The sequence below is a fragment of the Arvicanthis niloticus genome, chromosome X, assembly GCF_011762505.2.
Source record: "Arvicanthis niloticus isolate mArvNil1 chromosome X, mArvNil1.pat.X, whole genome shotgun sequence".
Taxonomy (NCBI): domain Eukaryota; kingdom Metazoa; phylum Chordata; class Mammalia; order Rodentia; family Muridae; genus Arvicanthis; species Arvicanthis niloticus.
The window spans coordinates 97,536,945-97,562,564 of NC_047679.1; the positions used below are offsets into that span (position 1 = coordinate 97,536,945).

Sequence of the window (25,620 nt, forward strand, 5' to 3'; positions counted from 1 at the left end):
GGAATATGGGTGAGAGGTTACTTACAGAAGCAGAAATGATGCAAACACACACACACACACACACACACACAAAATCACCACAGCCTATATGAACATGGGTGGCATCGAACAAAAGCTGGGAATCTGGAACACAGTGCACAGCCTGGAGGGAGCTCAACAGTTTGGAGAGTTCCTTACCAAGGGACTCAGTTGCTCTAAACCAATTCCAGGCAGCTCTGCTGCTTTCTGCTTCTTCCAGGCATCTGATCTGTTCTCAGAGTCTTCTTTTCCCCTTGGCTTAATCTGAGACTTTTCTTTACAACTCATCTGAGAGGGACTTTCAGCTTTTATTGCTTATCCTGGCAGAGAAGTGTATGTTGAACCTGGTTTGTTTCAGGGACTTCCTGAAGCTATTTCTGAGTGGCTTACCTTCCTGCTTAAAGAGTTTCCCTGAAGGATGGAATGTTTCAATCTCAGAGGAAACTGTTACACCAAGCAGAATCTATACAAGTAGTTGGTAAGGGTAGTCCAGTGACTGCCAAAACAATGTAGACTCTCATTGCCCTTGGTTGTCTCTCAGAGGTTGAGAGCAAGTCCCTATTGTCTAAGACAGCACACAATGTAGACCCAAGACTTCAGTGATCTTGAAAGATTTCAGCTGGATCTAATCTGAAAGCCTTCTTCCTGAAGTCTAGTTTACTGTAAAGTGCTATGTAAGCTACCAAGGGAAGGAGACAGTCAATAATCCTATCCAACAGTGATCCCTTCAAACTACGAAAGTCAGCATAACAAGATATCCCTAAAGGTGTCTTAGTGGCACTCATATCTTGGTGTTAAAACAACAGCTGTCTAATTGCATGTAAGGCACACAAAATAGGAGGGAAATCATACCTGGTACTAGAACCCTAGTGATGTCATGGATATTAGAGGAACCTTCTATATCCATTTTACTAGACTACCATAGTTCTTAACTGTATTCCAAAACTTATTCATATATCTACCTGTAGACAAAGAACTACAGGCGACTAATTACTGCTGAGAGAGGGAGAATTAGCTTCTCCCAGGGATGAATCCCCTAATTGGTTATCCAATACAAAGTGGTCAGCTCTGAAATCACAAAACACAAGCAATGCTAAATGGACTCAGAATGTCATATTTATATATTTATGCATATATGTGTGTATGCATAATAAAAGAATGTGTGTGTGTGTGTGTGTGTGTGTGTATGTGTGTGTGTGTGTAATAAAAGAAGCCATCAGTTTGAGAGGGAGTGGAGGGAGAAGAGAGGTTGGAAGGAGGAAAGGGGAGAGGGATGTGATGTACTATTAAAAGATATTAATTTTAAAAATGGCTAGGTATAATCCCAGCATTTGGGAGACTGAGGGAGAAAGATAACTAGTTCAAGGCCATGCTGTACTGCAAATGTTATCGCCAAAAAGAACAACAAGAAACAAATAAAGTCACACTGATGTGACAACCAAAATCTACAGTGTCTATTCGGGATTACTCTTCATATTAAACATTCTATGAGTACAAGCCTGTATTTGTACTACAGAATGGTTTTTCTGTATTTTTATTTTCTCTGTAAAATATTTTTATATGTCCATCTTATGATGAATGTAATGCTTGGAAAGAAATGACTGGGATGGGCAGTGCAGTGGAAAGAAGCCAAACAAAGACAAGAAGAAAGAAGCGGCATTCAAAGATGTGCACAGTAGTAAGGAAAATGGCACACAAGTGCAGAGGGAAAGGAGATGCTCCTTACAAAGACAAGTGCTTGTAATCTGAGTGTCCTAAATGTCAGAGATGAGCCCTTCCATTTAAAGCTCCTGAATAAGCAATCTACCTTTCCATTCCTGTTGTGTTGTTCCTGAAGGTTTCACTACTGTAACAATGCCAGGAAGGGAATTCACTATGTAGACTATACTAGCTTCTAACTCACAGATATCCTCCTGTACCTGGAATTAAAGGTGTGTGCCACTGTGTCTGGCTCCCATCCATTTGCTTTTCAGTTCTTGAGAATTATAAGGACTTTTTCTTCTTTCTTTTATTTTAAGATTGTAATATAGTCACACCATTACCCCACTCCTTCTCCTCCATCTAAACCCTCCCATAATGCCCCTTGCTCTCTTTTACATCCATGGCCTCTTTTTTCATTAATTGTTGTTGTATACATATATGTATGTGTATATACAGACACACAGGTATGTATGATATTAATTTTATTGTTATTAGGTAACTGGCATGCTCTTCCCTGGAGAAGGCTCTTCCTTCCACTCTCAGAATTCATTAGTTAACTGTGGTTCTTTGTGTAGAGTTGACTCCTTGTTAGCATTTCCCTGTCCACTTTAGCATGTCTGTTGTTGTAGTACTTGTTCAGCTCATGTTTAGGCAGTCATGTTGCTGAAACTCTATTGGTGTAGCTTCTGACATTCCTAGGAGTCGTGATCTTACAGCAAACACCCCAGTCTTTCAGCTCCTACACTCTTTCTAAACCCTCTTCCAAAATGTCCCTTGAGCTTTAATTGTAGGAATTGTTTTGTGGGTGTTATCAGTTGTACAATACTGCACAATTCTGCATTTTGATTGGTTGTGGGTTTTGTAGTTATTTCTGCCTGTTGCAACACAAAGGATCCTTGATGAGAAGTGAGGACTACACTTATCTGTTCGTATAAGGACAAATGTTTAGAGTGTAGTTAGGGATTATGCTGCTTTAGGGAAGTTGTGTTTCTAGGGTCTCTTAAAATGAGATTTGGTATTAAGGAAATGTAATCAATTGTCATTGCCATTTCTTTGTGAGAATTAAGTAATGCAGCCTCTCCTCTTTTGTCTTTTGAGACAGGTTCTTTTATTTCTTTCATTGAAAATAGTTTCTTCTCTCATTCAGTGTATCCCTGCCACAGTTTCTCCTCCCTCCACTCTCCAAGCTCCCTCCCACCTCCTCTCTCTGCCAGGTTGGCATTGAACTTTTTATCCTCCTGCCTTCAACCTCTTAAGTGGTGAGATTACAAGTTATATACCACCATACCTGGCTCTAAACTGCCTGCCAGTTCTATGAGCATGAGCACGTGATTTATTCCTTCATTGAAACCTGAAAGAAATCCAAGAACCAGAAGACACTAAGAAAAGCATCTACATTTTGCTTCTAAATATAAATACTGGAGGTCTTAAATATTAGGAAGCTCATACGATATGGATAAAAAGTATAAGTAGTTGGAGCCATTATATTAATATGTGGCTAAAAGAGTTAGGAGTGTACTGACAGCCATTTGCAGATTATTCTTTTAGGGAACTTTTTCTGGCATCCTCATGGGTCTTGAGCACCAATGAGACTGTGTACTGTGGCCTGCTTTCCTCTTTTGTTTAGGAAGCTCGACCTACCCTGGACCTCATGCATTTTGGAGTAGCCTGTCTTTCCATTTCCCCATAGTGATATTCTGCTAGCTTTTCTCATGGTTGTTTTTTTTCTCTCAAGTGGTCTTTTGATCCAACTTTTGTGTGTGACCAGTGAAAAGGAAGTAACAGTATCAGTGTGTCTTGCATTAATTAGTGCCTGAAGAAAGATTGCACTTGTGTACTTCTTAAACACATGTTCTTTACAGGCGAGGATAGGACTGTGGAAGGTAAGCTTCGCCAAGCCTGGGTCAGACTGCCTTTCCTTGACCTCACTGTATGCCACTTAATGGAAAAATATGATAAGGGTTCACCCTATGGAATCGTTGCTTAATATTGTAGATGACTCATTGGAATTAGTGTATTAGAAAATCATTTCCAGATGTGTAGCAGAAACTTTTCCAAAAGGAGGAAATCAACTCTGGAAACTGGGTTTGTTTCCTTTCTTTTAAATGATTTTAGAGCCAGAGTTAGTCAGTTCTTCTCATTTGTGGTTAGTTAACATTTATTTGGGGTTCTCTGTGGTGAGATCCTATTCATATACTTTTAGAATGACATGCACAGAAATAGGTCCTTTCCCCTTTATCCCATGTTGCTTTCTCTACTCTTCAAGAGTCCTGATGTGTTCATAATGATGAATGATCTCTCAAGAGAGATCCCTACTCCTCTAGGCTCTGGCCTTGTCCTTTATCAGTGTGCATTCCTGTGGTAAGGCTTCTTGCTAGTTGCTGTGAAGGATGGCAGAATACCTCAGTGGCAGAGTAGGAGCAGAATGTGTAACCCAGAAGTGACTGAGAATGGCTGCTCTGGAGTCTGGGTTGGAAAACTACTTTCTATCTATAGAATATGAGAAAGTTAACTTTAACATCTCTGTTTCTTTATTTATACAACGGGAGCAGTAGTAATAATATTCTGAATGAGGTCATCTTTTGCAAACACTCCACATAGTTCTTCTCTGAGTTGCCTCTGTGTGTAGTTTGGTATGAAGGGGGAAAGGGAGATCTGACTTGCAGATGGAGGCTCTCCAGGAAGCCATCACAGTGTTAGGGTTTTGCAATTCTACCTTTACCATACTTAACTCCTGTAGAGAATCCACAGACTTCTCACATTCAGTCAGTTTTTAGTTGAGCCCTGTGAAAAGAAGTACTGTGTTGTCATCTGCTTTTTTTGTAGCAATAGTCAGAAGGAAAGTATTTGCCAATAGCATAGCCTGGAGCTCTAGCAAAAGCCAAGTCGGCTCTAATAAGGTGTTTTTGGTAAATATAAACTTATGTTTTGTCTTGCTCAGTTTTCATGACATTCCTGTCTCACATTATATCTGACAGCTTTCTACTGAATGTGTATTCTCTCAAGAGATCTCAAAGACAGCAGCAGCAAGCGTACTTGTGTGCCAGGATATTTTCTCATTCCTTCTCTTGTCTTTCTACCTGTATTCCCCTGCCCCTGCAGCTGAGGATGGAACCCAGGGCCTCACAGCTGCTAGGCAAATGTTCTATCATTGAGTTTTATACATCTTCTCTACTGGTTTTGAAGCTTTGAAATGTTTAGGAATTTGTAAAAGTGCTACGAAAATTCTTGTAGTGTTTAAGGGTGCAACTCCATGGTTAAGCAGCTCTGGCTTTGAATCCCTAACACATTACTTTTCTATTACTGCGTGGCACATTACCACAAACCGAGAAGCTTAAAACAATGCACATATACTACTTTCTGTTTCTCTGGGGGCAAGTATCATGGGCTGGGCTCAGTGGGAGGAGCTTCTCTGAGTCCACAGGTCTTGGCAGCACTGGGTCCTCATCTGGGGCTCAGACACATTTTCCAAGCTAGTTCAGGTCATTATAATCCAGTTCTTTGTGGTTAGCTGTAGGAACTGGTCCCATTTGCTGGCTGTTGGCGGCTGTCAGCCTCCATCAACTCTCTAAAAACAGTGTCAGTCATATTACATGGCATTCCATTGGTCCAAACTCAGCAGGTGAGTCTATCTCTTCAAGATGAGCCCTGCCTATCTTCTAGGGATATTCTAATATGGTCAGGTCTCCTTTGGATGAATTAGAGGTCATTTGTTTGGTAACCTACTTGGGGGAGTAGCATTTCCTAATAGGAACAGTTCCCACTTAGATGTAATTGAGGCAGACAGACCACAGAACAGTACTAGGGGGCATCATAGAACTCCACTTGCTCTACCAACTCCACCAATCACTTGGGCAAGCTGCCTAAGCTCTCTTTGATGTGTTTATAAAAAGAGAAAGAGAGTATGTTCTGTGGATGTGTGTGGTGAGGTATGGGGGAAGGGGATGTCTCAGCGGGCCCATGCAAAGGCCTCTCTTCACCCTGAGGGACCACCCACACACCAGTATAGTATAGAATAGAGTTTATTCAGGGCATGGGAAGGGGAGTTAAGAGGGTAGTAGAGGCAGAGAGAGGGAGAGGGAGAGGGAGAGGGAGAGGGAGAGGGAGAGGGAGAGGGAGAGGGAGAGGGAGAGGGAGAGGGAGAGGGAGAGGGAGAGGGAGAGGGAGAGGGAGAGGGAGAGGGAGAGGGAGAGGGAGAGGGAGAGGGAGAGGGAGAGGGAGGGGAGAGAGAGGGGGAGAGGCAGAGAGAGGGAGAGGGAGAGAGAGAGGGAGAGGGAGAGAAGCAGAGGGAGAGTAGAGAAGTAGATGCAGGCCATGAACACATGGAGAGGGGGGAAGGGAAGGGGAAGGGGAGGGGGGACAGAGGGATCAAGAGATCAAGAGCAAGAGAGAGAGAAGAGGGGGCAAAGCAGCCCCTTTTATAATGGGCCAGGCCTACCTGGCTGTTGCTAGGTAACTGTGGGGAGGAGCATACCTGGCTGTTGCCAAGTAACTGTGGGGGCGGAGTTTAGACAGAATGCTAACACTCTTCCTTGGTTTTCTCAATGCTAAAATATGAGTTGTAGCATTCTCCACCACATGGGGTTGTTGCTAGACTTGCATAAGATTAGCTTGGATTGATCAATCCCGAGCTGGCCAATTCCAGCTAGTACACCTAGCCAGCTTGTCCAGGAATCCCCTGTGTCTGATTCCCTGGATTTCCCTAATGTACTGAATCCTCATGCTTGTGGGGGCTGGAAATATGACTGCATACTTGTTGTGTGATCATGAAGACTAGATTATTTTATAACCTAGCACCCATGTGACACAATCCAAGCCTCCTCTAAACACTTGTAACTCCAGCTCTGACTCTCTTTGGCCTCTGTGCATACATTGATATATTTTAAGATAGTGATTTTCAAAACCTGAAGTGTGTTTCTCACCTATAGACTAAGGATGTTGAAGTTCTAGAGATCTGCACTCAGTTTATTGTGTAAAAATTATAAAGATCCCATCTTCTAAAATGAAAAGAGACTGGGGTTTAATGCTACAAATCTGTAAACATAGCACTTAGGAGGTGGAGACATTAGGATCACTCTCTGTGTAAAGATAATTTGGACTAACTTGCCTGGACTACCTAGCAAAATGTCATTTCAAAAGAAAACAAAACTCAGCACTTTGGTTGTTCACATTAGAGATCACTAGCCAGAAAGTGAAAAGGCAAGCCACAAAAATGGTTGGAAGTATTTATAGAATGTATGTATGAAGAAGGATTAATATGCAGAATATGTGAAGAACTCCCCTAACTCAACAATGGTGACAAAACCTTGTTTTTAAATAACCAAGGGGGGTTAATAGATATTTCTCTTAGGAATATTAAACAAATGGCCAGCAAGCCCATGAAAATATGCTCATAAATTATGGCAATATGAAGCAAAACTGCAGTCACACATATTTGGGTGGTTGATGCCCCTCCCCCAAAATTCTAGAAAATAACAAGCATTAAGATATGGTGTAACTGGAAGCTTGTCTAGTAATGGTGAGAATTTAAAAATGGTGTAATTTCTGTGGAAAATAACTTAGTGGTCCTCAAAAATTTAGAAGATAGAATTAGGAACTTCTAGATAGAATTAGGAACTTCTCACCAAAGAACTAAAACAGGGACTCCAAAAGATATCTGTACATTAAGGTTCAGAACTGAATCACTCACAGTCACTAAAAGTTAGAAACATCCCAGATGCCCATGGGCAGGTGAAACAAAATCAAAATGTATGTGTGTGTGTGTGTGTGTGTGTATGTATGTATGTATGTGTAAGATATATATATATATATATATATATATATATAGAGAGAGAGAGAGAGAGAGAGAGAGAGAGAGAGAGAGAGAGAAATATTACTCAGTTTCACAAAGTGAAAATCTAACATACATGACAGAATGGGAGAATCTTGAAAGCATAGTGCAAGTGATACAAAACCAGACAGAAACAGACCAATTTTGTACAATTCCAATTATATGAGATATGTTGACAAGGCAAATACATAGCAATAGAAACTAGAGATCACCAGAGGTTAGAAGGAACAGAGAGCAGAGAAGTGGTGTTTAGTGAATATGGTGTTTCCATTTGATACCATTTAATGTTTGGAAATTTGTAGTGCTGACTGCAGAACAAAGACTACTCAATTTTCATAATTTGATTTTTGAGATAAGGTATCACCATGAAGCCCAGGGTACCTTCAACCTTGTAAATCCCCTGCCTCATATTTCTGAGTGCTGGTTTTAGAGATGTGCATCATTCATTGCACATGGCAATGGGACTATACTTACTGCCACTGAAATGTACCCTTAAAAGAGTGAAAGTAGCAGATAAATAGTATGTAGAGTCTCCCCACAGTAATAACCTTTCCTCAAACCTAGTCCTTGTATGTCTTTGGACTATGCCAGAAAAACATAGTATTAGAAGTCTCTGAGGGAAATGCAGACACTGAAAGGAAAAAAAAATCAGCACATCCACCACTCTCAGTAAAGCTGATGTTTTAATTTCTCCATATTTATTTAACCACTTTGCCTTTGTCGGTTAACAGTCATTTTCTACCACTTCCTGTGCAAGTGGCATGCTGACATCTACTTAGTGAACCTTCCCAGTCTTCATCCACTATTAGAAGAAAAATAGAAAAGGCCTCAGAGTTGGGGCAAACACAGCTTCACAGCAGGCATTTTGTCACTAAATTTGTCCTCAGCAGCAGTGGTTCTTGGGCTCCAGCCATACCATGGGGAGCAGCTGCAGAGGAGAGCAGAGAACCTGGGGTCAGCAAGGCTGGCTCCCAGCTAGAACAGCATGAACACTATATAACAGGGTCAGGAAGTCTTTGACTATTGTCAGAATACACATGGCACTGCAGCTGAGGCTCACATTGTTGAGGACTCTTACTAATCCTTTCAGCTTTGAGTGGTTCTGCTGTGCCCTCATGTGTTTCTGGGCCTTCCAGTGGGTAGTCTGGCAATGAGTCTCTGATCCAGGGAAAATTGCTGCTGGAGCTTTAGAAGTCTCCTTAGAAGGAGACTGATTGCCTGTTTGAAAGTGCTCACTGTCAGATCTTGGAATTCACCAGAAAACAAGGTAAGTCCCTGAACTGGCTGGGCCTGTGGCTCCTACATTGCCTGATTTTTGGAAAGAACTATCTTTGCCAGTCCACTTGAAATAGGGTATTATTGGGTTGTGGGTGTAGTGACCGACTTGCCCAATATGCACATGATCCTGCATTTCATCCCCAGGACTACAAACTGGAGGGCAAGGTGATGGGAGGGGAAGAAAAGGGAAGAAATCTCAACATAGACATAAATGGCAATAAATTTCTCACTTGATCCAAGAAAACCAATAATCCTGTTTTGCAAGAATTATATTGATTGTGAAATATGTTGGTGAAATAACTCCACCAAATGGATCTCCCCCAAAGCCACCCACATAGGAGGTCATACACTCACTCCTAAATATTATTGATGGAAAAAAAGGGGTTGATATGATATGAACAATATGATATATGTTTTATCATGAGTGCATTTCTGGAGTAAAGGGAAGTATATCATTTTTAAAAATTGACTTCTATGGACCATTGAGATGGCATGGCAAGGAAAGTTGCTGGCTGCCAACCTCAATGACCTGAGTTTGATCACTGGGACCCAGAATGTGGAAAGAGAAAATTGACTTGTACTAGGTGTCCTCTGATCTTCACACACATGCCACACACATACACAAATAACTTCTATCTAAAATATAGGAACACTGGGTGGATGAGATGCCTCAGCAGGTGACGATAATTGTCACCAAGTCTGATAATCTGAATTTGATTCCCTGGGACCCAGATGGTCAAAGGAGAGAACCAATATCTGAACATCACAAGGGATGGACTCTTTCTCTCTCAATAAAATCAATCAATAAATAATAAATAAATGTTTTATTTTTTTTAAAAACTGACTTGGTTTAATTGCTTCTCTCCAAGTCTGTAATTGGATTATTGCTACCATCTGTCTCTGTTTTTTTTCCTCCAGTTGATGCAAGTCCAGACATTTTAAGTGAAAATATTCTATTTGGTAGGCTGGGGTTTCACATAGTCTACAGAAATCCTAGAAAGTTTATTTGAGACAGGGATTCTTATGTGTCCCTGACAGCCCATGAACTTGCCATGCTTCTGGTTCCACCTTCCAACTGCTGAGATCACAGGGGAGCACTACCATGCCCACCATAATGCCTTGAATTTTTAAATTTATACCCTTTACTTTCCCAACATATGATGTCCACATAGTGAGTGTGTTCATGGATGTATCTTGGAAATTAAAGGGAGTTTTTTGAACACTCATTCCCAAATTCCTTTTATGCTAATGTTTCTCTGACATCATTTGAAACATTGTGGCTACCCGAAAGCAACTTCACATGCAATCGGAATCCAACCTGAAATCCAATAGAAATGAGATGGAGAAACAACACACTATCAGCACTGTGCCCACAGAGGTGGAGAGTTTCTATGTAGGTTACTTCTATTTTCTAAGTTCTAGTTTTTGGATTAAAACTAGAACAGTGGTGGGCCATACCTTGAATCCCAGCACTCAGGATGCAGAGGCAGGCAGATCTCTTGTGAGTTTGAGGCCAGCCTGTTCTACAGAGTGAGTTCCAGGGCAGTCGTCATAGCTACACAATGAAACCCTGTCTCTAAATAACCAAACCAAACTAAACAAAAAATACAAACAAAAAATTCTTCCATGAACATCTATTACTTTTACAATTATGGAAAATCAGAAATTCACACATAATAATCCAGCTTGTTTATAGGAAAATTAGCATGGGTTAACCCCTAGGTTAACCTTTCTTGGGTCTCACATTCTTTTGAAATTGAAATTTGAAATCCTTCTCCAAGGATGTTATACACATGGTCATTGTCAATGAATTCTCTCCACTCACAAAACCTCAAGTGTCCTATTTCTCTAGGCAACTGCACTGTCATAGCTGATCCCCCAGGTCTTTTCTATTCTTTTGTAGGCTGGTGGCACAGGTGCCTAGAGTACAGGGGACTTTGAAGGAATTAAAGTGTGGGCTTCAGCGCAGTGCTGAGAGTCCAGCTAAGCTTAGAAGTGGAATCAGTGAGGAAGCCTGAGCACCAAGTTGAGATTTTCCCTTAGGAATAGGGTGTACCAGAGAAGACAGCATGGAGGCTGATCTTGGGCTTAGAGTGGTGTCGACAGTAACTGCAGTTTAAAAAATGACAACAGCTAAATGAGAGCACTCTCAGCCTTTAGACTCCAGTTCAACTGATAATAAAAGCAGGACCCTAATGCACTGTCACATGGAAAGCACAACAATTATGTCTTCTAGCTAAAGGATATGTAAGATAGAAGGTACAAAGCATTCTCAAGGACAGACTGTTTTGTCATTGGGATAGCCTTTCAATCAATGCTGTAGGCAGAGGCCTCTAGCATTGGCAGATTTTGTCAGGGGTAGGGTAGGCACTGCAAAGAGGAAGTGCTTAGATAAGGGCATGGGGGGGATGTTTGTTGTAGCAAAAGCCTTTTTTGCTTTCTGAACAAATATGACTGTCCTTTGGAGTGCTTTTAGCTAGAGGAAATCAGCAAATGTTCCTGTGGGCATGTTCAGCACACAGACTAAATGTGAACTCAAGAGGCAGGAGATGGAGCAGGAGAGAGAAACGCAGAGAAAGACTGATTGATTGTTTGGTTGATTGTTCGGGCAGAAGAAAGGCACTGCAACTGCTATGTAGGGACTTTTACTTGAGTCATAGTCTCCCTCTCAATTTTAGCTCAAATAGACCACATATGGAACTGCCCAGCATGGGGTTTCTTTGTGTAGGTATGCTTTGTCTTCTGAGAACTTCATATACAGTACTATGAATATATCCTAAGAGTAATGTATGAATGATGTTCATCCTATTCAGATGGGTGGGACAGGGCTCCTGGGTCCCTCTCTAATGAGTGCCTTTCAGTGAGTGCTCATCTTGGAAAGGCTCCAAGGAAGATAGTCCTACTGCTGAGGGTTAAAAAGATGTTGGCAGTGGGCCTGCAGTTTGCTCATTCATCCATTCAGGATATAACGTGGGGGAATTGGGAACTCAGCAGTGACAAAGACCAAAAACCTACAATCACAAAGCTTTCTCTTGGTGGGGAGGAAAAGGGGGAAAATTGATGCACACTAACTGCATCTTAACCTTTAAGTGGTGGGCTAGGATGGAAAAGAAAGTAAACTACTTGCTCTATGCTTCAGGAGGTATCATTGGATCCAGTGAGTATCATTGGTATCATAGGCTGTCCATATGTACCTGGATACATCAGGTAGCTTTATTGGGTTTCTCAGTGTAGTAGAGGAAGAACTAAACAGAGGGATGAGGATTAGCAAAAATGAGATCCTGTTACAGTCAGAGGGCATAGGCTAGAGAATGGGGTTAGAGGCCAGATCATGAAGTAAGTGTCTTAAAGCCCTTCTTGGCAGTTTGAATCTTGTTCTGTGGGTTCTGGGAAGCTTCTGAAGGAATGTAAGGAAAGGAATGCTGTGAACAACCTTCATCCCCGATAAAGTTTAACAGATTTGGATCAAATTAGCCAGAGAAGAGGTGCTGGGAACAAATTAAGTTACAGATTGGTAGTTGATCTTTTCAAAATAAAATGTTTGGGTTAATTTAGTCTGTCACAGGGAAGATAGGTGCAAGTGCTCTCTTGGTGCCCTTTAAAAGAAAGATTCAGTCATGCAAAAGTTCCTACTTGCTTTCTCCCTAGAGTTTTGCATGCAACTCTAATAAGCAGTTTCCCATAATTCAGTATATTGCTCCTGAAAAATAGAGGCAGTAGGCCACATGTTCAGGCTATGTTGTCATTTTATGGATTAATTTCCATTACTGTGAACTTGCTGGCTTTCAGCGCATAAATATGACCAAAACATCTGTTCATCTCATCCCCTTGCTAGAAACAACAGCTGCAGCAGCAAAACAAACAAACAACAAACAAACAACAACAACAACAAAATCCTCCTCTGCTGCCTCCCCACTCGTACACAAGGAACTAGTCCCAGGTTATGTTCTTGGTGAATGTGGCTCTTCATGAACAGACCTCTCCAGAGTATATAACTAGTTAAAAATTGCCAGGAACTGTGCCTTTTCTTGCCTACCCTCCTGTAGGTAACTCAAACTGATTTCATTGATTCACCGAGCTTGACTTCAGTGGAATCAGTTTTCTGTTCTGTCATTGGTGCCCTACTTGAAATAAATACATATTTATCTCCACCAAGGAAAAGTTAATATGCTACCATTGCAGTCCCTGTCATGCTCTCTGTGGGAAAGCATGGCTGTCTCCCCCTCTAGTTCATGAGGTCACTAAAAGCCCCCGTCTGCATCTTGTCCATCTTTCAGCACTTTGTAGCCTGGCTGATGCTCGGTTAGTACATGTGACTAAGTTAAATATTTAGCATTTTGTTTTATAAGTGGGATTACTGACCAGGGAGCCTCACTTTTGGAGTAGGTTGGCCAGCAGAATTTTGAGGTGTAGGATCTCCTCACACATCCAAATCTAACTGTGCTAATGAGCACCTGCGTTTCTGTACTGGGACCTCATCTCTTAGGAGAGACCCTGGAGGGTTTTTACCTTTCTGTATGTACAAGGAAGTGAAACAGGGTAGGTGATTTTTCAATGTCTTAGCTTTCTTTTTAAGCTTCGTTAACCTCAGCATACATAGTAATTGGGCTTCATCATCCTGCAGTGGATACTTTAGGTGTTTAAAAAGCACTTCATAAGTTCTGACCCGTAATACTTCAAGTCCCCTTTATCTTTGCTATCTCGACAATAGCAAGAGTTGTCTGAGAAGAGGGAACCTCAGTTGAGAACTGTTTCTATCAAAATGGCCTGTAAGGAAGCCTGTGGAGCATTTTTTAAATTAATAATTGATATAGAAGGGGTTGGCCCACCTTGGGTGGTGCCACCTCTGGGAATGTGGCCCTAGATTGTATGAGAAAGCAAGCTGAATGAGCTGCTTGGGAAGCAGGCCACTAAGCAGCATTCCGCCATGGTCCTGCTTGAGTTTCTGCCTTGACTTCTCCATGACGGACTTATAAGCTATAAGATGAAACAAATCAAACATATTAGTAGGGAAGTATTTAATTTAGGCTAAAGCAATATGGGTATGATTATAAATCTGCCCAGGGTATTCACAAGTCAATAGAGTAGTAAAATGCAGAGCCAATGAGGCAGGTGTGTCTTTTGACTTATAGTAGGAGAGATAGGATTACATGGACTAGGTCACTATGTCCTGTAATAGTAAGAAATAGAAAAGTTCCCAACTTTTTACAGAAGTAAACTTTACCTTTATTTCTCTAAGTAGCTTTTTACAGTGTACTATCTCATGTAGTGGTACAGACCTCTAGTAATGGGAGGGGTTCACAAAAAGGAAAAAGGTGGGTAAGATCCAAGGTGACCAATATTGGGAAGACTAAAAGATTTACTACAAGATTCCATGTTCTCCTTTTTAAGATTCATTTTCAAACTAGGAACTTTCCGTTTTACTCCATTGTCAGAAGCAAATCAATGAAGTAGACAGACCTCTGGTGCAATATCATGTAGGAAATGACGTGTGGATGCATGCTCTAAAATGTTCAGATGATGCTGAAAGGACCTCAGGTGTTCACTTTTTCACTGACAGTAAATCTATGGAACATTTGTACATTTGGCTTTTTTTTCCTACTGAAGAATGCAAAATATGCTATGTCTCTGTTTAACAGCAAGGAGAAAGTCAGGGGGGAATTATTTGTTTTGGGTTTTTGGTTTTTTTGAAACAAAGTTTTTCTGTGTAGCCCCAGCTGTCCTGGAACTCTGTATGCCTGCCATACAGGACTCCAAATCACAAGAGATCCACCTGTCTCTGCCTCCCAAGTGCTAGGATCAAGGGTGTGTTACCATCACCACATGCCTAGTGAGAACATTTTTTAAGGTCAAAACTGGCCTTGAACTTCTGGGCTTACATAGTTCTGTCTCAGTTTCCTAACCAGTTAGGACTGTTAAGGTGGGTTCCTGTACTTAGTGAGAGTTTTCTTAGAGTTTTGTAACCCTGAGGTGATCACAGACATCCAGGCAGGTTGAAATTAGTTGATAAGCACAGAATAGGTTGTTTGTCATAATTGGGTATGTCTTAAGAACTTGTTTTTTATTTTTTCGGAAAGTTATATCTTACCAAGCTACATTTTCCCCCTATCAATAATGGTGTGCTACAAATCAAAATCGTATTATTCTAATTGACATCGTCTCCATTCCTTCAAACCCTTCTGTTCATTTCCCTCTCTTCTGTCTTGCTTTTGAGTCATTTAAAACTTATTAGCACAAAGTGAATACCAAGCCAGGAGGAATTGAATCCAAATCAGTTCTTGCTTGAGAGCCAGAGGGTGAGTCAAGGTATAATTATTGGCTACAGTGAAGTTTGGAGTAGAGAGTCCATCAGCATTCTGTTTACCCCTGTGGAGAGAATATGGGCTATTTGTATAATATCTGAGTTGGCAGTAAAGAAAACATTTGTAAAGCAAGCTGAGCCTCATAGAGCATGTTGTCTTGTTAGAATAATTTTTTTTTACTTTTTCAGACTAGTTCTCAAAGCAAAAAGCAAGTAGACTTGGAAAGAGGAAGTACTCTTGCATTAAAAATTTCTCATGTTAAAGTTCTGAAATTGGGGAAAAATAGGGAGGGGTAGGTAAGACTATTTTTTCTCCAGTTGTCTTTATGTTCAGTTTTAAGTATTTTAAATCTTATTTTGTTGATTTTTAGAGTTGTAAGTAATTCCTTAAGGCTGGAAACTGAAAATCAGTTCTGAAGACTGTTGGCTCTTCTGACCTCCTGGGTGGCCCCTTTGGCTTGGAAAGCTTGTACAGAAGACTGACCTCTTTGTACTATGCAGCTGACTATCCCCAGGAAAGACAAAAGCTTCTGGCTTTGGAGTTCTCACGGCTATCTGCTAAGTTCTGTGGAGGATATTGAGATGAATTAGATACAGGTCCCTTGAAAATATCTTGCCCTTTTTTGTAATTTGATTCTTCCCCACTTGAATCTGCCAGTTCCTTTCCTCAAAGTAAAAGATCCAAGGTGTTAATCCCTACTCATTGAAGACAAATGCTAAATTGGAAGCAACAGCCTAGAAATGCAAAACTCCTTATCCAGTTACAATACAAGCTCTCCCAGTCAGCCATGCTCTGCATCTTCAGGGTAAGAAGGTCTCACGGTGGCACATGCCTTTAATCCCAGCACACTGGAGCCAGAGGCACACAGGTTTTTGTGAGCTTGAGAGAAGCCTGGTTTACAGAGCAAGTTCCAGGATAGCCAGGGCTACACAGAGAAACCCTGTCTCAAAAAAACATGAAATCAAAACAAAACCAAAAATCCCATACTTCCAAGTTTTAGAAAATGTAAAGTTCATCTAGGGAAACAAAACATGATAGGCAGGATCAAGAATAAAGAAATATTAAGTATCTGTTGGGTTTAGAGCACACAGGCTTATGGGTACATATTATGGTTAAGATCAATGTTGCACTCCACAAATAATGCATTCAGTCAGTCTGACTAAACCTTACTTTCCTCATACATTAAAAAAGAAGAAGAAGGAGAAGGAGAAGGAGAAGGAGAAGGAGAAGGAGAAGGAGAAGAAGAAGAAGAAGAAGAAAACCTTCCGGGATTTTTTTTTCAGAGAATTAAAAGAAGAGACACATAGTGCTTAACAATGTACATAATGGTGCCAGAGTCTAGGAAGCAAAGTGCAAGGCATCATCTCTGCTGAGAAGATTCTGCTGAGCAAACTAAACCACAAAGTAGTTGAGTGCCAAAGCAAAGCTGTGTCTAAGTGCATACCACAATCAGTGGGGAAAGTACTGTGGGTTAGAGAAGTGGCAGGTTAAGCCTAAGGAGATGGCTCAGTAGGCAAAGCACTTGCCACACAGCCATGCAGACTTGAATTAGGATCCCTAGCACCCACATAAAAGCTAGGCAGTCTAGTGACCTGTCTCTAATCTCAGCCCTTTCAAGAGGTCATGACCTAGGATCCCCAGGGGGCTGGTTGTCCAGACTAGCTGAATTGGTTCAATAAAAAAAGTGGAGAATAATCAAGAAAGACACCTGATATCAACATGGGGCCTGTACATGGCATGTGCACCTGTACCATCCCACACGTGTGTCCACACATACATGCATAAGAGTAACAAATTGATAGAATCTGATTTTGGGGGGTTGGGTATTTTTTCCTTTTTTGGTGTGTACACAGTGTGTATGTCTCTCTCTCTCTCTCTCTCTCTCTCTCTCTCTCTCTCTCTCTCTCTCTCTCTCTGTGTGTGTGTGTGTGTGTGTGTGTGTGTGTGTGTGTGTGTGTGTTGATAAGGACTTCCTGTGTAATCCAGCTTGGCCTCAAAAGCATCTTCTTGCCTAGCCTCCTGAGTACTAAGACGCTAGGGGTGCCTAGGGCTTTCTCCTAGAATTTATGAACATAAGTAGAAATGAAAAAGTGATCCTAGACTACATATTCTCACACAATGAACGCTTTTGAATGAAATAAATGGTAATAGATGGAGTCCCGTGTTTATGTGTGTCACGTGGTTTGTGCGAGCACTTTGCTAGAGGCGATACTAGACATTGGAAGATATGTAGAGGTGCAGAAGCCAAGTGTGCCTTTAAGACAGCTTCTAGGATCAAGTCAGATATCTTGGTTTATCTGCCTTCCACAGTAAGTTAAGAGGATTCTCAAGGATAAAGTTCAATTCTTTTTGTGTCCATATCACCAGCAGCTTGCATAGGGTCTGGCCCTTAGTAGGGACCCATTAATATGTCACATACTGAACCTGCTTTGTTTTCTCGACTGCTGGAAGGAAATTGCCTTTCCCCAGTGGCCGTTTTGAGTACAGAGGGTTATTTTAAGATATTCTCAAGAGAAAACACTAGAAACTGCTGTTGAGTGGCTAAAAGGACGAGAGAGCAGAATGACAAAGGGGAGTGTAGAAAGTTCCAAGTGAAGGATATGGAATAAAGATAGGATGGAGTGACTTATCTCCTTTTGAACTTGGTGCTTCTTTCTTCACACAGTCGTCATCCATAAGAGAATGTTCAGTGAGGCACAGCCTTATTATTTCTTCTGTGATCCTAGCACTTGGGAGTAGTGTCTTTGAATTTGGGGCTGGTATGGGATACCTAATCGTTTCCAGGCCATCCTGGACTACAGAGGAAGATCCTTTCTCTCTAAAACAACAACAAAAAAACAAAATCATAAAATTCAGATACCACTGTCTCAAAACCACAGAAAAGAGATTTTGGACAAAATCATTGTCTTAAGCCAGTTGTTGCCATGGTCTTTATTATAATGAAACCTAGTGTGGATGATTGGTTGTTGGTGGTGAAGGTTTGAAACTGGCCCTGTTCCACCCTCATGGCTAAGCTTTCTGTTCTCCCTCCTGGTGTTTGATAAAGAAGGGAATTTCAGCAGCCAGTGCTCACTTTAGACTTGCAGAAGACACATTCTCTGAATTCTTCAAGACAACTGGTTTCTAAAATAGAAGATTTACTGGTAAACTCATGACCTTTAGTGTAATACCTAAGCAGAAGTAAGTCTGGCTGAGTTTGTGGTGAATTCAGAGAAATATGAGATTATTTGTGTTTCAAATTTTATTCTTTATTAGGATTATTGTATGCATGGATGGCATGGGGGGGCATTGTTCATATGTGCCATGGTGTGCATGAGGAAGTCAGAGAACAGCTCCATTGTGTAGGTTTCAGTTGTTTCCTTCCACCTTGAATGGGTTCCCAGATGTGAGGCAGTGTAGCTTGTGTGGCAAGTGCTTCACTCGCTGAGCCATCTCTGAGACCACTTTATGGTGTAAAATGCATGGATTTGTGCTTCTGTTTCTAATGGTAACCTATATAGACTTAACTAGACATGTGTGCTTTGGGCAGCATTCAGTGAGTGCGTTGTCAATATCAGGGGTCACAGCATCTACTATAATGCAAACGTGTGTTTACTCATTTTGAAATTATAGACTTGATGTTTTGCACATGTATAGTTAAAATGATGAAAGATCAGCACGTTGGATGTGTAAGAGCTGTCACAAAGAACAGTGTCCAAGTTGTGATGTTGTAGACATACCCTCAGTTGGAGTCCATTCTTTTAGATCTTTTTACCAAGACACATACTGCAGGTGAATCTATACTGATGACTTCCCTGTTTTCCCCATACTAGCAATGATAAGATGGTATCAATTTGTAAAATTGTGCATTTTTTCCTAGTTTTAGGATTTACATCTGAAGGCCATCGAGAGTTTTACTTAGGCAACTTAAATATACATGAAACCATGAACTACATACATCTCAAGCCATGGCTCCAAAATAACTATTTAAAGTTTTTGTTTTAATACTAGAATTAGGTAAATGATTTATTCTCTTTTACAGGAGTCTCAGAAGGCTTTTTAGTAAATAAATGCATCCCAGTGTAGATGTTTTTAGAGTAGAGGTTGAGCCCAGGGTCTCATATAATAATCTAGGCAAGCTCTTTATCACTGAGCTACAGTCCCAGTCTGGATAAATATATTTGATTTGAAGATTCTATACAAATGCATCCAGTTTGTATATCACTGACAAGAAAAGGAACAGGCTCAGGAGTTAGAAGGTATGGTTTGGAGCTGCAGTGTAACTCAGTCCTAGAGCATTTGCCTGCCATGAACAAGGTCCCACTTCCAGCCTGGCAAAAAGAAAGAATGTGAACTTGAGTGGTTATAATGGTGATTCTGCTGATATTGACAGATGAGCCTCTGGGCCACTCCCCTCACGTATGAAGTTAAAGTGAGAGTAATTTATGCCTGTACATGATAGACCTTCTCTCAGGTCAGTGGAATGCAGATTGGAGTGCTTTCTTAATGATGCAGAATGATCTTCAATTGAACAGAAGGAAAACAAAGCAAAACAAAACAAGACTACTACCAGCAAGTTATTTCAAGGGAACTTGTGGCTCAGTCAATAAGGACCTTGAAAGACAAATTGCTTCATTTTTTTCCCTGGTGAAAACCTGAGTAGGTTCCAGATTTAGGCTGAAGTTTTTCTTGTCACTCAATAGGAAGGCAAGACTGAAACATTTGCTCACTTCACTCCACATTGTATAAATAAATGCCTTTGACTTTTGTTTAACACTGTTACAGAACTGTAGAGGAGCATGCAGTGGGGCCTTGCTGTTACTTGAAGGATTAGTGAAGTTTTGTTCATTATAATGCAAGTTTCTGGGGTTATAAAAAAGTGTTTGTAGGCTAATCACTATATAAACCAAACTAAAAGGAAAAATCACAAACATGAAATAAAGGTTTATTTTCTTTCCTTCTTTTTCTTTTTCCTTTCCTCCTCCTCCTCCTCCTCCTCCTCCTCCTCCTCCTCCTCCTCCTCCTCCTCCTCCTCCTCCTCCTCCTCCTCCTCCTCCTTCTTCTTCTTCTTCTTCTTCTTCTTCTTCTTCTTCTTCTTTTTTTTTTTTTGACAGAATCTCTCTTTTTAGGCCTGGCTGGCCTGGAATTTATTATGAATCAGGCTGGCCTCAAACTCAGATCCACTTGCCTCTCCCTTCCAAGTGCTGGGATTAAGGGCATGCTCAGCTTTTACTTTTTTAAATATTTAATTTAAAATATTTTATGAATATTCCTACGTACATACAACGTGTTTAGATCAAACCCACTCTCATGAAAGCTCTGTAAGTATAGTTAGACGTTTTTCTTTGGTAACCATAGAAGTCTAATGATAGAATGATTTTTAAAAAATTAAAAAAATGAACTCAATAAAGGTTATGATTTAGATTGCTGGGGAGAACTACTATTAAACCCAGAAGTCCAACCTTTTCCTTGTCTCTGATAACTTAAACCCACTGGGAAGGAAAATATAGGGTTTCAGTTGCCTCTCCTTTTTTTCACAGGCCTAGGTCTTCTGTAGTGGTTCTGAACCTTCCTAATGCTGCTGCCCTTCAATGCAGTAATACCCAACCATAACATTTTCTTTGTTGCTATTTCATAACCACAATTTTGCTACTGTTATGAATTATAAAGTAAATATCTGGTATGCAGGATATCTAGTATGTGACCCCCAAAGGGGTTGCGACCCCCAAATTGAGAACCGTTGTGTTGGGGTAAGCATTGTGGTACTCAGATAGTTACTCTAATTTTTCTAATATACAGCATCTCGTGACAGAGGAAAGAGAAATGATGACTCAGAACCTTAGGTTGAATCAGTTTGAAATGAAAAGTAAAACCTTTTTTAAAAAACGTAGCATGCAAATATGACCTTTAAAATGTGGGGAAAATCTTACTTTCATTTTTACAAGGCATATAGTTTACATCTAAACACATGACTCATTTTTTTTTTTTTTTGAGACAGGGTTTCTCTGTGTAGCCCTGGCTGTCCTAGAACTCACTCTGTAGACCAGGCTGGCCTCAAACTCAGAAATCCGCCTGCCTCTGCCTCCCAAGTGCTGGGATCAAAGGCGTGCGCCACCACCGCTCGCCCACATGACTCATTTTTGACATAGGCTCTTTTATATTAACATGACAGGAAAAAGCCAAAGAAGAATTTCTTTATTGTCATTTTGCTAAGTTGCTTGAAGCAGGTATGTGTGAAATTACTAGACAGGAAGTTAATAGATGTTAATTCAACAGGTTATACATTGAATTTGGACTAGTTTTAATACATCTTATTTTAATTAACTTTGTAGTGTTGAGGATTGAATCCAGGGCCATTTGTATACTAGGTAAAGGCTCTACCATTGATATATATCCCAACCCTCCTTTTCAGCTTTTTTTTTCAGGGTCTTAGTATAGCCCGGGGTGACCTGGAATTCTCTATGTAGATCAGGCTGGCCTTGAACTCAGAATTCTGCCTGATTTTGCCTTCTGAGTTCTGGGATTAAGGGCATGCACCACCACACGCAGCTCACACACAAAACCGTGGAAATTGTACATACTAATGAGTACATGTAATGTTAAAAAATGCATATGTTATATAGTGTTTGAATCATGTTAAATATATCTCTTCAAAAGTTATTTCTTTGTGGTGAAGGTTTAATATATCTTTAATATTTGTAGATATATTTTGTTATTTTTTTGTGTATGAGTGTTTTGCATCATATGTAAATCTGGTGCCTGAGGAAATGGTGAGCATCTATGAAAGTGCTGGGTCCTTTGCAAGAACAAGTAATGTTAACCACTGAGCCAGCTGTATAGCCTCAATTTACTACATCTTAAATCTTTATTCAGTTTCTATCAATACAAGTTAAACAATTACATTTAAATAAAACATCCTTTTTAGAAATTATTAACAAATATTATTTAAACAATTAATGTGTAATTATTTAAAATAGCATGTCAAGACATGGTTTGAAGTGAGTCTGAATATCTCAAAGTTCATTGCATAATGAATGCTTGGATGCCTACCATGCGCAGTGAATAAAATTACAGCTTTTCCTTGGTTCTGATGCTAGCACTTCACAACTGAATCTTGCTGGAAGGGAAAGATAGGGTAGTCCTTTCTCCCTTTACTAATCATAGAGATGAAGTTTGGTTCACAGGCTTAGGTGTTCTATTGTGGGAGGCTCCCTGCCTTGTGGGAGGCTCCCTGTCTTTGCATAGTCAGAGAAGTAAAAATAGATCATGGGATGTTCAGTGAAAGAAAATGATAGGCAGGTAGGTAGTGGAATAATCCAAGTTCAAGACCTTGCACATTAATATCCCTTTGTATTTCTGAGTGGGGGAGAGACTGCCTGAGAGAAAAGGAATGAGTCTTTTACAGGCACAGACCTGGGGTTGATTTTTGACTCTGAAGATTTATTTAACCTGAGTTAAGTCCAGAACTTCCTCAACTTTAATATGGGAGAATCAATTATGCCTATTTCACAGGTTGTTAGAAGCATTGTGTTGGAAAATATACAGAAAGCACTTTGCAAGTTCCTGCTGTATAGAAGGAGCCTGGGTCCTATTGGCAGTTGATTGCTGCTGAGCAAGGGAGAATTGCTTTTCTTCAGGGACATAGGCCCTGAGAAACCACTCCATGCTTCAGAAGATGATCCCACACCCATGCATATATAGGTGGCACTAAATGGACCCAATGGACTTTTAAACAAGAAGTTAAGAGATGAAATAGGGGAGATAGGAAAAGAATTGGAAGGGAAAGAATGGATGTGGACTTCATCAAAACACCTTATATGCACGAATAAGTGGTAAATACAGTACTTTAAAAGAATCCATTTGATGCTATCATTATTATTAGTATTACTCCTCTTCCTATGCCATCTTTTGATTTCTCATCTTTATGGGCCCTGTTCCTTATAACATGACCCTTAGCCTGGGGCCCTTCTATCAATGGTCAGCTCACTTAACTGTCCAACAGGAGTCCACAGAGTTTACCTCCTGAAACCTCACCCTTTCATGCCCTGTCAGCAGGATTAAGCATCTCCAGGACTCATACTTGCCATAGAAAATGTGGAATGTAATACATTCTTTGGATTGTGTATCTCGCACAGAGAGGGCACATGGATGGTCATATTTTCTCTACTTTAGTTACCCATCAAATAGTGCACATTCACTAAATCTCTTATAGGCTTTTAAATATACTGTTTATGTTTGACTTAAAATCCAGGGTATGGGTTTTTTGGAAGATATAAACAATGTAGTACTATTTCTTTAGAATTCTTATGTACAACAAGGAGGAGTTTGTTGATGCGTTTGCTTAGTGTTCACATGTGTTTGATATATGTCTGGATGCATACATATATATGGAGAAGGTTTCTCTTATTAAAGCAGCTTTATGTTCTTATTAGTTCAACACCTACACCCCTTTTTGGTTTTTTGAGACAGGATTTCTCTGTGCAGCCCTGGCTGTCTTGGAACTCACTCTGTAAACCAGGCTAGCCCCGAATTCATAGAGATCTGTCTGCTTCTGCCTCTGCTTCTGGAGTGCAGGAAGTAAAGACATGAGCCACTACCACCAGAACAATTTCCAATTTTGTGAAATAGTGAACCTTCACTACACAGAATGGAATTTCCCTCTTCTGAGAGTCTGACAGTAACATTTTTTTTTTGTCTTTTACAAAGGAAAAGGCCAAGTTAGTTGAACCCCTGGACTATGAGAATGTTATCACCCAACGGAAAACGCAGATTTACAGCGATCCCCTCAGAGATCTGCTCATGTTCCCCATGGAAGATATATCTGTGAGTTCACATGTGCTCTTCAAAAGAATAAGCACTTTATTTTCCAAGCCAGTTCTTATTAGAGCAAGAATGTGATTTGATTTCTAGATCTCAGTGATTGGTCGTCAGCGCAGAACAGTGCAGTCTACTGTACCAGAAGATGCTGAAAAGAGGGCCCAGAGCTTATTCGTCAAAGAGGTAAGGGGATCAATAGCCAGCCAAAGAACTTTTTCTCATTTGTTTTTTATTTTATTTTATTTGTGTGTGTGTGTGTATGTGTGTATTTGAGTTTACGTGCACCATTGTGTGTGCAGGTGCCCACACAGGCCAGAAAAGACCTTTGGATTCCCTGAAACTAGAGTTACAGACAGTTGTAGACCACATGATATTGGTTCTGGATATATATATATATATATATATATATATATATATATATATATATATATATATATATATATATCTTCTGTAATAATAGCAGTACATGCTCCTAACTGCCAAATCATCTGTCCAGCCACCTGCCATATGATTTTGGTGTGTGTGTGTGTGTGTGTGTGTATAATACATCTGTGAAGTTCAAATTTATAAACTGTTGAAAATACTTTTTACTTTATTATAAATGGGAACTATAAAATTACTAAACTTAGCCTGTGTAACAAATTTCTATGATATAAGGCAAAAGCTTAAACATTTATAAGTCGCATATGGGGTTTTGTTGTTTGTTTGTTTGTTGTATTTTTCTTTTAGATTTGAGTACTTTGTCATGTACTTGAAGTTAGGATCTGTCCTTCTCAGTTGGGCTTGATCATGGTTCTCAACTTTCCTAGTGCTGTGACCTTTTAATACAATTCCTTATATTGTGGTGACCCCCAATCATAAAATTATTTTTGTTGCTACTCCACAAGTATAATTTTGCTACTGTTATGAACTGTAATGTAAACATCTGTATTTTCTGATGGTGTTAGGTGACCCTGTGAGAGGGTCATTGGACATCATCATACTTGATCCTCATGCCAAGATCCCTATACCAACATATCTCAATTAATTAAGAGAAATGCTGTGGGTATTTCACCAGACTTTGGCTTATGTGTTTGAGGCTGGCTTTAAATTCACAATTCTCCTTTCTCAGCTTTCTGGATGCTGGGGGTTACAGGTGTGTGCCACCATGGTCAGCTCTACCAGGCTTGTAAAGATACATTTCTTTGTATTCTTTTTCTGTGTTTGAAATGGATGATCCCTATTTTCTTCCAGTGTATTAAGACCTACAGTACAGATTGGCATGTGGTGAACTATAAGTATGAGGATTTCTCTGGGGACTTTCGTATGTTGCCATGGTAAGTTTAGAAGTTAATTTATCATTATTATCATGGCTATTACTTGGCTTTTTAGAAAGCTCTTCTGAAACTCCTGTTATAATTAATAATTAGTCAGACCTCAAACTCCAGCTTATTTGACTCATACAGTATTTTGACCAGTTGAGTATGTTTTGACTTCGCTCATTGACACTCTTCTGAGTGTGAGCTCACTTAGTTTTACACATCCATATTGACTATAGAATAATCTTTAGGTCATTCCGGACCTAAAGTTTTCCCAGGGGTGTCAGCGAATAAGTTAGAAGCTATTTAAATCAGCTTGACACCTGTTGATATCCCTTGCATGGGAGTGAGTGATAATCTCGGCAAAGTTGAAGGACTGTCTTAAGATCACTGAATC

At 40.2% G+C, this 25,620-nt stretch overlaps 1 protein-coding gene across 3 annotated transcripts in view; it reads left to right on the forward strand.

Moving 5' to 3' along the window:
- Nucleotides 1-25,620, forward strand: part of Dock11 (dedicator of cytokinesis 11) — a 179,296-nt gene that overhangs the window by 23,686 nt on the left and 129,990 nt on the right. For all 3 annotated transcript variants that reach the window (XM_076918872.1, XM_076918873.1, XM_034485270.2), the window contains exons 2-4: nt 23,815-23,931; nt 24,019-24,108; nt 25,159-25,241. In XM_076918872.1, the coding sequence (XP_076774987.1) occupies nt 23,815-23,931; nt 24,019-24,108; nt 25,159-25,241 (290 nt within the window). The remainder of the gene's footprint in view (nt 1-23,814; nt 23,932-24,018; nt 24,109-25,158; nt 25,242-25,620) is intronic.